Here is a 13,991-nt window from a genome sequence, read left to right on the forward strand (position 1 = left end):
AGGAACATCTACCAAACTGGGCCGAGTGGAATGCTCAGCATGCAGGGCCTTGTTACAATAGTTTGGTATATGTCTTCTTTTTAATACAGGGTTTCAGGTTCACTACCTAGGTCATACAATGAATATGGGTTTTACCTTTGGACCAGGGAATCCGATTCCTGTTTCCCCTTGAATTCCTGGTGGCCCAGCAGGACCCCGCTCACCCTACAGAAGACACAACAAAGTCAACTGTGCAGACGCCGCTGAGCTCCATTTTGAAAATACAGGTGTGTCTTGAAATGGGGGATATTTTCATGATAAGTAAATTATAAATCTGGATTGAATTGGTGCTTCAGTTTACATGTGTGTTCTGTTTAGCTCAGTTAAGTAATTTGTGATTAGATTTTATCAGTTGTACTGAACTGTCTTGCCAGAGATGTATTCAATGTAAGTAAACTTTAAAACTATGACCGTGCATACATTTTTTCTCCAAGATGATTCATGTTTAATAAGACTATCAAAGTCTATTCATGGATCTTTGAAGTGTGTTTCCCTTGTGTATCTATTATTTACAATAGCATCTTGTAAGCTTTATTCAGTACATTGTTGTCAAGGTAGTTCATAGTGAACCATCATAAGTTACAGCTGTTTGCAATACCAATGGAAATGATGGAATTAAGAAATCATATTCAGAAATCTGATAATTATCAAACAGCTTTGTTCAGTCCCATATGGAAAAGCTCAAAAAACAATTTTAATGTCAGAGGAGTATAAAGATGTTGTACAGTTCTTATCCATTCACAGCTGGATATAAATAAACCAATACATTATATAATAATTGAGAACAGTCAATTTGGATTCTGTTGACAAGATAACATTAACAAGAAAATGCTAATACACATCAGTGCCTTTATTATATACAGTATATAAGGTTAGGGACCACAATCAGCAGACAGCTTAATGAATCTTATTGAATAAACAAAAACCCAGTGATATATTTATCAGTAGGTTTCTTGTTGACCAAGCATGCTTCATAGATTCAGTAATTAAACAGGGATGTTCACCAGAGAGCAAGAGTTCCTCTCATTGTGAATAGTCACTTCTGACCTCAGTCGCATGCAATGCACATTCTTTCCATCTTTCATGGCCTTCCTTTTAATTTGAACCAGACTAAACAAGCTACAGGCAGTTTAGCTTCACACTTAGTTACATTTTTAGCTTTGACATAATAGAGCATTGAAAATTAAACGTTTAGGTACAGTATGACTAATTAAGTGTTTTTGAAAATAAAAATGTTCCTAAAGTATCTGTGTCTCTTCCCCATATGTAATTCAGTACCTATACACTTCAAGGGAAATGCAACAGGTAACAGAAGCATGTGTCTTCATCTCATATACTGGTATTTAAGAGAGAAAGGCTACCTTTATCATCCCAGTTACATCACTATTTTTCCCCCCCTGATGATCACATTTTAATAATAAAACAGAGCTTACCTTTCTTCCTAGCATTCCCTCAGGTCCTGGATCTCCGAGTGGGCCTGGAGGTCCCTTTAAAACGAGAACAATGTCTTAAAAATTTCTCCCTAATGACTTGGGGGGGGGGGGGGGGGATACAAATAATTGGTGTCTGAAAAAGAACACATATTCTATCTTATTCTAAACCATGATGTTTTAATAATAAAATATCACCATGGTAGCAAAACAATAATGTGTGTGATGTATTTAAGTCTGAATGATAAATGTATTTTGCATATTGTAAGCTTACTTGTAGACCTCTGACGCCTCTTGGACCAACTGAACCTTCGGGACCCTAAAAAGGTATAAACAATGCATGTAAATTACTGTGTCTCCAAAACTTTTTATTATTTTTTTTGCTAAATGTGTACTCAATTCTCCTAATATGTTTTTATCAACTCATTCTCATTTGCAAGTTTGACAAGTTGTACAGGATAATGAACCACACTGACCAGCAGTTAAATTATACTCTCAGTGATTTAGGTCTTGTTCTGCTGTGGGTGGTATGGCTTTCTGCTACTATACATTTAGTCTCTACAACACCAGCACTTTTGTTCTGTTTTCAAATAGGCTGATAACCTTATTTGCATAATCAGACAAAAAATCTTGTTTTGGTTTTAGTATCGTAATGTGAGTAGAATGAACGACAAATCCAAATTTCATTGGAATATGGCTTTGCCTTGTCAAACCATTCACTTGGCTGAGTTTCATCACTAAAGTAAAGGGGCTGACAATTACACTATCCCAATTAAAGGGGCGTAACAGGAAACAGTGTGCACATTGAAGAGGGGTACTTGCTGGCTACCTAAGTTGTTTACAGTCACATAATCTTCAATACAACAGCAACTAATATGTAGAAACTACATGCAATAAAAATACATACCCTGTCTCCTTTAATTCCTGGAGTTCCACATTCTCCCCTTTCACCCTTAACAACAAACAAAGTGCATTTCATTGAGTTATGGGTTCCCATTAACTTGCGCTTGGGAATATGATGTTTTTTAAAATAGTACACTGGAAATAATTAATACATGACAGGAAGTAACTTGTTTAAATGGAATTCTACATAAGATATACAACAACATGGTCTGCCCTTTGTTGGACCTTGAATTTGGCATGCTTCAACATTTTATATTTTTAATTATAAAAATGACTAACACAGGCTCTGGAAGAAAATGATTTGGCAGCCAATATAAAATAAAATATGAATATAAAACTGACAATATGAGACATTCAGAAATAAAATATAGGAAAAACAAGTTGACAAAAAGGAGACACTATGGCATCCCAGTAGTCATTTCTATATATTTTTTTTTTTTAATGTAAAATAAACCAAATTAATTTGGTATCACAGTTAATATAATACTTTTACAAAGAAATATGAAAAGACATACCGCTTCTCCTTTGTAGCCAGGTTTGCCCTGCAATTCGACAACAGAAAAATAGGGTTATTAGGAATTATAATACTATAAATTATTTTTGAAATGCAGACTGGTGCTAAGTACTAAATCTCATTAGAAAAAGGAAAAATAACACTTTAAAGGGGAGTTAATTTTACTTACACTATTCAAGACATACACTTTATTAGTGGGTTTCATTTTCATCATCAAAACTGGAAAAACTGCTCTGGTGGATACAGCTTGCTATTTACATGCATTTAGTGCTGGGGTTATTGAGCATATGGACTTAGACCTCTCAGATGTCACAATCCTCTGCAGCTGTCTTCTTCTCCATATCAGTCACTGGCCCTGTGATGCTTTTGTTTTATCTGTTAAAGTCTGCTTTGACTACTTGGGCACCAATCATCTTGTTAGAATCCCAAACAGAAACATGCCTCTGGATTTGAGTTCATTTTGGAATGAGCTAATCAGATTTGGGTTAGCTAGGTTGAGGGTTAGGGATAGGGTTAGCACAAATTAATTATCCACCACCCCAAGTTAAAGGTATGTCATATACTTGGGATCCTCAAATATACCAATACTAATATGGATAGTATTATAAAGGAATTATATTTCCCCAAGGGTCAAGTGAATAACCAACAGAGGGTTAGTATAATTCTTCCACTACTGGCAACTAAACATCAACAAACATCTATATTGACTTTTATCTTGATAATGAGGCTTATTTAATGTTTTAGAAGATTATTTGTATTAGAGTGTGAAAATTACCCCCCTGGTGTTAACAAAAGCATTCTTGAAAGAATAGTTAGGACATCTAGAACAACTACAGACTGCTGGAAGCAACGTTAGTTATAATGTCTTGTATTTAATACACTTTATAAATAGCATACAGTGTGCAATACAACATATTTCCACTAATGTACAGAATGTGCCAACTCAAGTTGTTTAAATGCTCTTCTTAATGTAAATTACCTCTGCTCCGTCTCGTCCTGGAAGACCACTCAATCCTCCGTCACCCTGAAATTAAAAGAACAAAACAATAGTTAGTAGGCAATAAAAAAGCATGCAGTTTGACTGACTTGGAGTAAGAGCATTTGGTAGTGATGAGTTTTCTGCCAGTACAGCTTCCCCTCAAATTTGATGTGATTCTCAATCTTTTATGATTTATACTGTCCTGTGATTCTTGTGTTCATACCTATAACATTATCACATTAGATCCTAGAACTGTATAATAATGCAAAGACATTTATTTCTTTAAAAAATTTACCTTATGTCCTTTTGGACCAGGGGCTCCATCATCACCTTGTCGACCTTTTTTTCCCTGAAACAACAAGAGAAAATATTAAGAAATTACATAATAAGGTAAAAAGTGAACAAGTAAAGAACTTACAGCAATGTTCTGTAAGCTAATTATTAACAATATACATAAGGAGGCTTTGGACTGTTGGATAGAATATCACCATTGAACAATAGGCGTTATCTTTGTGATTGAATCCATGATTCATTTCATAAACATGAGGTGCACTTACAGAAGGTTGTTCTATTGTTTTGTGATATTTACAGTCAGAGTGAGTGTGTGTGTCTGTAAGAAAAGCAGCAGGAGTTATTTCTTCTCTGTACACCTGGAAACTTTACCGACTGGAAGTGTTAACATCTCAAAGGTACAATTACACAGCCACTGAGGTTACAATGGCTGGAGGCGAGAGTGAGATTACAGATAGTTCTGCTTGGCGCAGGTGAAACTGACATGTAAGGCATGTTCTAGCATGGGAGAAGAGAGGTTAATAAGGGAGCCACACAACAGCCCCTGGAATGAAAAGGAAGTGATTCCCCTGCCCTCACTGGTCACTCACTTTTTGTTTCTGGTCGTTAAATAAATGACAGGGATCATTTTTTGCAAAACTTTAAATTGCATGCCTTGGCTGTTGTGTGACTTCCTTATTAACCTCGCAGAAAAAAACACCTGGTTTGTGATTTTACAGTTGTATGTCACCACAGGACTGTTTGCCAGACTCCTAATAGTGCACAGGTGCTGAAAATGATTTGGAATGGGTCACTGCAATTCTGTCAGGACTTGAAAGGTTTTTTCTGGTCCATATAGGACCTTTTGTCCTGACAAGAGGCTCATCTAAACCAAGGCTTCCCAAACTCAGTCCTGGGGACCACCCGTGTCTTAAGGTTTTCATGCCAACTGTCGTCTCATGCCAACTGAAACCTTAATAATTTACTTACAACTTTTTTTTTTTTTTTTTTTTACTTGTTTTCAGCTCTTAAACAGTTGAAGATTTCAAGTTAGCTGAAACATTTAAAATCTGCATTTTTGTTTGGAGCTGAGAACAATTAAAAAGGTCTAATTAAGCAAATTATTAGTTCAATTAAGGGTTTACTTAAGTGACTGAGAGCTCAGTTGGAATGAAAACCAGAAGACACAGGGGGTCCCCAGGACTGGGTTTGAGAACCCCTGATCTAAACCCTTACTCTCACATACCTTTTTATTAAGTCATACAATATGGGTTCTTATAATTATTTGTAATCATTTTTTGGAATAAATACTGTGGCCATATGACAACATGTAATTTAGCGTTCTTCAAAGTGATAACCAATGCTTAGTAGTATAAGTTGAAGGGTTAAATGCATACACGGTTTATAAAGCCACAAATTATTTATTTTACCAAGTTGTTATATTTTTAACTGCTTGGTTAGCATGCTTCTTAAAACTATAGCATGCCACTAAAATCTTTACATTGCCAGCAACACATGCATTAACTTTTATTAGTTTTGGAATATATATCCATTCAGAAAAAGTGTTTCAAAATTTTCATTGGAGACTAATCTTTGAAAAACAGCATCTTAAAGAGTAAGTAGTGGGATTCCAAAAAAATACAGCATTACACGTCCACACGTGTTGCTACAACTGTTTAAATAACTTACCTGTAATTTTTCATTTTCATTGTTAACATCTCGACAACTTTTTACATTTCTAACTTTAGAGTCTGTTTCAAAGCTCTTTTCAAAATGTCCGCTCTAGTGCACTAATAGTGTAAGGATTATTGCCCACATTGTCTAACAGGTAGGTAACACAGCAATAATGATCCATGAAGTGCTACAGAGGACTTTTTATGTTTTTGTTTTTTTATCGCTCTTCCTGCAGTGATCTCACACCCCAGTGCACTAGAGCGGACATTTTGAAAAGAGCTTTGAAACAGACTTTAAAGTTATAAGACTAAGAAGTTGTCAGGATGTTAACAATGAAAAATGACAGGTACGTTATTTAAACAGTTGTAGCAACTTACTCTTTATGTGTCAGAACTTGACAGGTTACGCAAATACTACAAATCATACTGAGGTACAATTTGAGATCCCAGGACTCATCTTATTATTATTATTATTATTTATTTCTTAGCAGACGCCCTTATCCAGGGCGACTTTTACATACAATTACCCATTGATACAGTTAGGTTTTTACTGGAGCAATCTAGGTCAAGTATCTTGCTCAAGGGTACAGCAGCAGTGTCCCCCACTGGGGATTGAACCCATGACCCTCTGGTCAAGAGTCCAGAGCCCTAACCACCACTCTATACTGCTGCCCAGTTGACTTAGTTGACTCAGATGCAGTTAGCTGTAAATATTATTTATGGCGGGAAAAATGCTCCGCTTTGTAAGAAGAGCCTGGCTGCCCTGTAACGAGTTCTGGTGGAAACTCACTACCAATCCTTTACTACCAACCACAGAGCAGAGGTGACTGTTACTGCCAGCTTTGGGATTCTTTCACATGATAAGTTTGATTTCATCCCTTCATCTATGCAATACATTCTTGTGACAGAGACAGAATGATTCTTGGTGATAAATCTCCCTCCCGACCTGTGATGGCGCTGTGTAAAGGGTGCCCTGGACTGGATGGCTAGACAATTAATTCCCAGGGTTAGGCGGAGGTCAGCCATCTAGAAAGGGCATGGAGCTGATCTGTTGATCGTGATCTGTTCCTTTGTTATGGCTAATGCTAAACCAGAAGGAGACATGTATTGTAGTCGTGAGTGTTTTGTTTGTTTTGTCGTGTCTAAAAACTGTTTGTTTGTTGTTATTAGACGGCTAACATGATCCGGAGCTGTCGCTAAAGGCCAGCACCAAACCTGGACAACATTGCACTTGTGTCATGATTAACTGTATTTGCACCACGAGCACTATAGCACTCACTGTGGACTTGTGTTACGTGTGGGTGTTTAAATATTGGGACTATTATTTCGGGGCCAACCCGTGGATTAAACAGAGCAATATGCAAACCATTGTGTATTGTCTGTTATCATTATTGTTTACTGTTTTGTCATCAGACTTTGGATTGCAAAAATAAACCACCATTTCTCCAGTACTTTGTTGTCTGTCTTTGTCTTAAGCACTGCATCACCCTACACCTGCACACTGCAACAACTTTGCCACAATTCTTTATTCAGCGGAATTATGATGTATGAACATTTGAAGCTTGCAAATACTGTCATTATCTCTGCAACAGTTTTCACCTCAAAATGCTAATGTACCTAAAATGCTCCTGAAAAAATGATACTACCGTATACAAGCTTCACAAGAATAGACACGAATTATACAAGATACCCGATCTCCCCACAAATGCCAGTCTCATCATGTTATAGTTCTTACAACTGATGTTTAAAAATAACATTTAATAAAGCATGTCACTCTGCATGATTAAAGTTGTTCATTGTGCACTGTGTTGTGACAGAAACAAATGATAACGAATCAGTACAAACAAAACATTATGATCAATGTCTTTTGATGAAGCTAAATAGATACTTACAGGTGAACCACTTGGGCCTCTCTCTCCCTTATCACAGGCACATTTCTGAGCTAGTGGGCACTAAGGAAAGAGAAACAGATTTACATGTTAGATATAATTTTACATATATACAATAATTATATCTCACTGTACAAGACAAAAATTCAGTCTGATAATACAACTTACCCCTTCATTAGCCACTGTTACCTGTAAAGATAAAAAAAGAAAGATAATTAAAAAGTGAACCAATTCACAAAGGAACTCAGAAACAAGTAAACCAGTCATATGGCACAATAACCATAAGCTTTATATCCACACCATGTAAACATCTGATGATCTTCTTTGAAATAAATACAAACATCACCTAATCAACTGACAGATAAAAAAGAATGACCCAAAACTTGTACCTCACAGTATAATTTTGCAATATTGTGGTCTATTCACTTAATCTAAATGACAGCTGATATAAACACTGCCATCCATTTAAAGTCAATTTAGGGGTGTTGTTTTCATCACCAATGTTGTTTTCATAATCTACAGTAGTGCTCTAAACAGTGGAAGTATTAAAATCAGTGGATCATGTAGCCATGTAGGTCAATGTATTGGAACCTGTTAAGTACTGTATTTACCATCATTATTAGGTTGCTCTATAATATAAGGTTTTAAGTGTTCACTGGCTACCTGTAATAAGTTGAGAGTGTACTTCTCGCTCACTCTTTGCTTTGTCGTGTGTATACAAAGAGTGCAAGAGAAAGTGTACTCTCAACTTGATTAGAGGTAGCCACCGAACACTTAGAAACAGTTAACGGTCTGTGACCCACATTATGTCTCTGATATGACTGAAAGCATATCAAGCCTTGGTTATACATTGACTGCTCATGGACTGAACCTCTTTCAGTCCACTTTACAAAGTCTCCTAAAGATCACACTCTCATTCCCTCAGGGAAGCTCATGGAAGAGAAATCCACCAAAAGTGCATTTTGATACTAAGTCAAAAAAGAAACGCCACAGGTACATTCTAACAATGTGTCAAAATGTATATAATGTACAGTGCAATCAGTTCATGTATTATAAAATATTATCCCCCCCCCCCCCCCCCCCAAAAAAAAACACAATCAGAGTAATGTGAGAGGGAATTTCTAAACTGTAAAAATGAATAGAAAGGTACAGAAAGGTAGTGCAGGCCACTTAAAACATGCTTTACATAGAACACCTGTGGGTGTGACACGTGTGTGGTCTTGCCACATGATCTTTTGGTCACTGTCCAAACTGTAAGTACAGAGCTGGAGGACACAGATGCTAAAAACAAATTATCACAGTGCAAAAAATTTGCAAGCTGCTTAAACCATGCCTAAATTGTACAGATTATATTTGTGAAAATTTGCTGAAAGGTGAAAGTCGTTTGAAAAGTTCTCAACAACATGTTGCTTCAAAAAAGTAACCTGGAAGATGCCTAATGCTTCATGGCCTTAAAACTGTATTCATAATCCTTAGCATGCATTTAAACAACTTTTCTAATGTTTTCAGAAACTGCAGGCTATTAAAAAAAGGCTAGGATGAATAAAGATGTTTTCTAAAGAGTTTTTTGTGCTCGCTTAGCAGTTTTTGGATGCCTTCTAACAGAGCTTATCAAGGTAGTGACAGATTTGGAATGGAAACCCTAACAATAGCAAATGAATGCGTGCCTAAACCTGTGTATTAAATTGCTGGTTAGCCAAAATAAAGAATCCATTTTAGAACACAGCTGGGTCAAAATGTTACAATTAAAATATCCATAGCAATAGTTTGATATGGAGATGGATTTTCACATAAATGGCAGTTTTAACTTGTTTATGTGATTAAAAACAGAGGTTGGAATTCAAGCTTTATAAATGAGTAATTACAGGGTACTTAGACAAATTAATATTCCTATTACTACTTAATAAAATAATAAATGAACAATACAATCTAAAATGTAATGCACAATTCAAATACTTAACTACATGGTAATAACACCAATTCCATTTAGCTTTATTGAGCATTACCTAGACCAGGGATGGCCAAAGTTGGAAGTGGAATGGCCCTCCAGGACCGTGATTGGACATCCCTGATCTATACTTTGTATGCAACTCTTAAACTAGTGTGACCCTGTATTTTTTATCTCAATAGCATATCTGTCAACGTACCTCTAGTAGATAGCATGGGCTTTCACCAGTTACTGAATTCAAACTCAGTAACATTTGAACACATACTTCAATATTTCAGGCCATCTTTCTGCATTTCACAATGCAGCAGCATATCAGTGTAGAATTTGCGTAGAAATATAGCATTGAAATTCCCTGTGCAATTAAACAGCTTGTACCCCAAAAGGAAAGCTTTGTTTTACACCGGCACTATTTCAATGTGATTGATGTGACATTGCTAGTCACTAAGCCTTCGTTGCCAGGCTAATCACCCAAGATTGACTTTTGTCTGCATTCTCAATGATATATTCAGGGAAGGATTCTATAAAAAATGTTTAGAAATATACAGTCTCTTGGATGCTATCCAGATATTTATAAATGTTAAACGCCCAGAGAAAATGCATGGACAAGTAAATAGGAACCAGAGGATATAGGACAGACCCCATGAGACAAGACAACATTTTCTTTTGTATGTTAATCAAAACACTTGGAGAAATGGAGAACAAATTAGATGCTAATTGGCCTCTATGCAGTAAGTTAATGATTAAAAGCCAAACAGAGAAAGAAAAAACTAAAGTTAGTTGTCAAGTATAAACTATTAGTAAAATACAATCAGAGAAATAAATCATGCTTGCAATGGCATTTAGACCTCTATGTTTCTATATTTAAAACAAACAAATAAATAATGACAATATAACTGGCTAAGGTGGCCAGCAGCTTAACTTTCAATTAGTTGTAACTGAAGTTAACTTAGACTATCAACCTACAGTGTGTGAAACCACAAAACCGCAAACTTGGCAAAGTTATCAAGCGGATAATTAAATCATTATTGGATAACATATTTATTAATGCCTGTTAGTTTAGTTTCAGTTCAAGTAATGTAGAATAATGATGATGATTAAGGATTTTCATTCCGCAGATCCTGGACCTGAACATTTCTGCTACCGGCTAACTGCCTCAGCTGTAAAACAGGGGGGCAACAGGACCTCAATTGAGAGAATTCATCTGGATGGGTTTGGTTGTTGTCGTAAATATATTATATATGAATTTATTGCGTGTGACAAATATATATATATATATATATATATATATATATATATATATATATATATATATATATATATATATATATATATATATATATGAATTGTACTTTGATATGATGTATTGATTAAAAGTTATGGAATTATATGTTTAGGAAAAGGTCAAAAGGTTCAAATGCATAAAGAAATGTCCCTGGGTCACTTCCCTAATGTAACGCAAAACAAACAAAAACATTTATAAAAATATGCTGAAAGGAATGTCTGAACTTTCTAATGACGTCAGCCTATGTTTGTGATGGTTCCCTCGTAAGTTGTGTGGTGTAAATGGGAGGAGTATAGGAGTCTTTGAGTTGCATGATTGGTGACAACGGCAAGGTTGCTGGCTTGATCTTCATCAACTCAGTTCTCATAATTAAATTGCTAAAAATTTAGGGGGGAATAAAAATGCATTCAGTTTGTAATAGTTTATTGGTTTAGCTCAAATAACTACACCTTGTGAAAAGAAGCGCTTCACCACTCACCACTTCACGGACGATTTTATCCACAATCCCGGCATCTTGGAGATTGAGGAGGAATCTGGATGCTGGAGAACTGGCTAATAAGCGTAGCTTAGCAATGTTAGAAGGCTCATTAGCCGTTCTTGTGATCCCAACAGTGAAGAATTTGACTCCCTGGTTCTTGGCGTCAGCGGTGGCAGAGAAAATATCAGGGTTCCTAGGGTGGGACACGCCATCTGTCAAAAGCACTGCAATCTTCACACTTCCCTGTGTGGCCTCATTTGAGTAGATCTGGGTGAGATTGGTAATGGCATAGGTTGTGTAGGTGCCGTGTCCTATAAAGACAATGGGTGCAATGCGGGACTTGAAGTTCTCAGGACCTCTCCATTCTCTGAATGTTTGTTCAATGATGACATGGCTGCTGTACTGGAGCAAGCCCGCCTTCAAGCTCAATCCGCGTCCTGAACTCAGTCGCAGGCCGTGGAGCTTATCTACCACCTCTGTGGTGAACCTCTTCTCCTGCTCATGGTTGTCTTTGGCACTCTCGGAACTGTCCACCAGGAAAGCCAGCTCTACTGTGCAATCTTCATCTAAAAGAGCTAAAACAGTTCAACAATATTTTATTAGAAAGTTCATTCAGAGTACGGTCATCATGTATCATTTAAGGGTCAGATTGACTATGTTTTGCTCCAGGAAAAAAGTTTGCCAGCTGTCAATGCTACCAGACTAGTATGAAACACACAATGTACCTGCAGATGGACTTTTACATTCTCAATCTATAAACTCATATATGTGTTCTTATTCTTGCTTAATCAGGTAGCTTTCATCAATTAAAAACCTAGTCAGGTTCCTTACAAAAAGAAATACTGTACCATTGGCAAACTGTGGTAAAACATATGGTAACACAGTACTGAAATGGATTACCAGTGTGTATTGGTTTATACCAATGTAATACCAATGGTAAGTTCAAATATGAAAATGTTACTATGTTTTACTATTCTGTCTGGGATTATATACTCCCTTTGTGTTGTCAATACCTCTTAGTACAGGACCATTGCATTGCCATTACCTCTACATTTTCTCTGGGGTGGCCCAAAAATACATACTGGTAGACATTTTCTTCTGCATTAATAGACCAATTATGATATAAATATTCTAAAAGAAAGTTTTTAAGCTTGGGTACCAGTCTGGAGTTTATGTAAAGAAGTCTAAAATTCTCTTTCGTACACGTTGCACTTACAAGACCTGTCTGTCTCTGTGACCTCTCCTTATCTAATTCACCATTTTCAGAAACATAAACTGAAGTCAGACAGCTTTACAATCTATAAAATCCTACCACACCTAGGAATAAGATTTAGACAGTTCTTGCCTCAGGTGTAATCTTACAATAACTCAAAGAACCAAGAGAAATGGAAAGATCCACATAATGGAATGAAATTGAAGTTCATTCAGGTTCCACGTGGTCCATATCTCTGCAACAGAATCCAGGAGGCATCACTAACAATATTTTATCCCACTTTTTTGTATTAATTCACTGATACTGAACCACATAATCAAAGTACTGTCACGGTGTATTACCGTATTCCTTGGCATCATCTAGTCTCATTTTCCTTGCCTCTAAACATGCTAGGACAGCAAAAATCAAGTTACAGTGACAACTTAATAATAAGACATTAATACAATGGAACTTACCTTGGCCATTATGCTTTTGTACTGTATTTGAAGTCAGTTTGTTTTTCAGATTTTTGGATAATTCTCTTTCCTCATAATAGTCCTGTGAAAAAACTGCCTGAAACCCTGTTAGCAACAGGAGCCATGCAATTCTGGGGGACATTGTATTTCCCTCTGTAGAAAAAAATATATTTTGTATTAATTGCACTAGAATACTACAGAAAAACTACTTTCTAAATTCACTTAAAACAAGTTTTGTATTCAGATTGTAAATAATGTTATTTTTAAATGCAGATAGTTATCTTATGTAAGTATGCATGACATTCTGAATTCTGTAAGCTATGAAATATGACCTAGATTATTTTAGTTGGTTCCCCTGGCCTCCCATTTTTTTTTTTTAAATAAAACAGTTGCAGATGTGTATTTTTCATTTGTCTCCATTTGTAGTTAAATATGCACAATTGTGAATATTACATGGTGCAGGTTGCAGTATATTTAAAGGTTTAAAAAAACTCTAAGGTATGCTACTATTTAAAATAAGGTTGTTACTCTTACCAAGAAATCTCCCACCACACAAGGCAATTCAGAATCCAGTTAATACAAGAAAAAACGTGTAAATAAAGTGCAAGTTGTATATTGCTAAGCAGTGAGTTATCTCTCCGATCCTGTTTCAACCATCCTATTGTAGCAGAGTACAGCTGCCTTCTCTGAGCTGGCTTTATCAAGGTAGGCGGGACTGGGAAGGAGTCTGTTTCTGCAGATCCCTGGGTGGGACATAAAACCAAGCTGAAAACTAAAAAAAAAAGAAAAGTGTGAAAAAGATAAGGACAAAGGCAGGAAGAAGGGGACTAAAAAGACAGTCCGGCTGAAAGGCACACCATTGTACGCTTCATTTACCGGGAACAGTTCATAAGACTTCTTAAATCCAGTTCATTGCTG

The 13,991-nt window shown here is 36.3% G+C and overlaps 1 protein-coding gene across 1 annotated transcript in view; it reads right to left on the bottom strand.

Moving 5' to 3' along the window:
* Positions 1-13,761, bottom strand: part of LOC117405549 (collagen alpha-1(XXVIII) chain-like) — a 32,252-nt gene extending 18,491 nt beyond the window's left edge. The window contains exons 1-12 of the mRNA XM_034008707.3: positions 13,608-13,761; positions 13,074-13,226; positions 11,406-11,980; positions 7,866-7,886; positions 7,701-7,760; positions 4,161-4,214; positions 3,866-3,910; positions 2,888-2,914; positions 2,377-2,421; positions 1,744-1,788; positions 1,473-1,526; positions 136-204 (exon numbers count right to left, since the gene is read on the bottom strand). Of these exons, the coding sequence (XP_033864598.3) occupies positions 136-204; positions 1,473-1,526; positions 1,744-1,788; positions 2,377-2,421; positions 2,888-2,914; positions 3,866-3,910; positions 4,161-4,214; positions 7,701-7,760; positions 7,866-7,886; positions 11,406-11,980; positions 13,074-13,215 (1,137 nt within the window). The 5' untranslated portion in view covers positions 13,216-13,226; positions 13,608-13,761. The remainder of the gene's footprint in view (positions 1-135; positions 205-1,472; positions 1,527-1,743; positions 1,789-2,376; positions 2,422-2,887; positions 2,915-3,865; positions 3,911-4,160; positions 4,215-7,700; positions 7,761-7,865; positions 7,887-11,405; positions 11,981-13,073; positions 13,227-13,607) is intronic.
* Positions 13,762-13,991: the final 230 nt, after the last annotated feature.

This window comes from Acipenser ruthenus, chromosome 10 (assembly GCF_902713425.1).
Source record: "Acipenser ruthenus chromosome 10, fAciRut3.2 maternal haplotype, whole genome shotgun sequence".
Lineage (NCBI taxonomy): Eukaryota > Metazoa > Chordata > Actinopteri > Acipenseriformes > Acipenseridae > Acipenser > Acipenser ruthenus.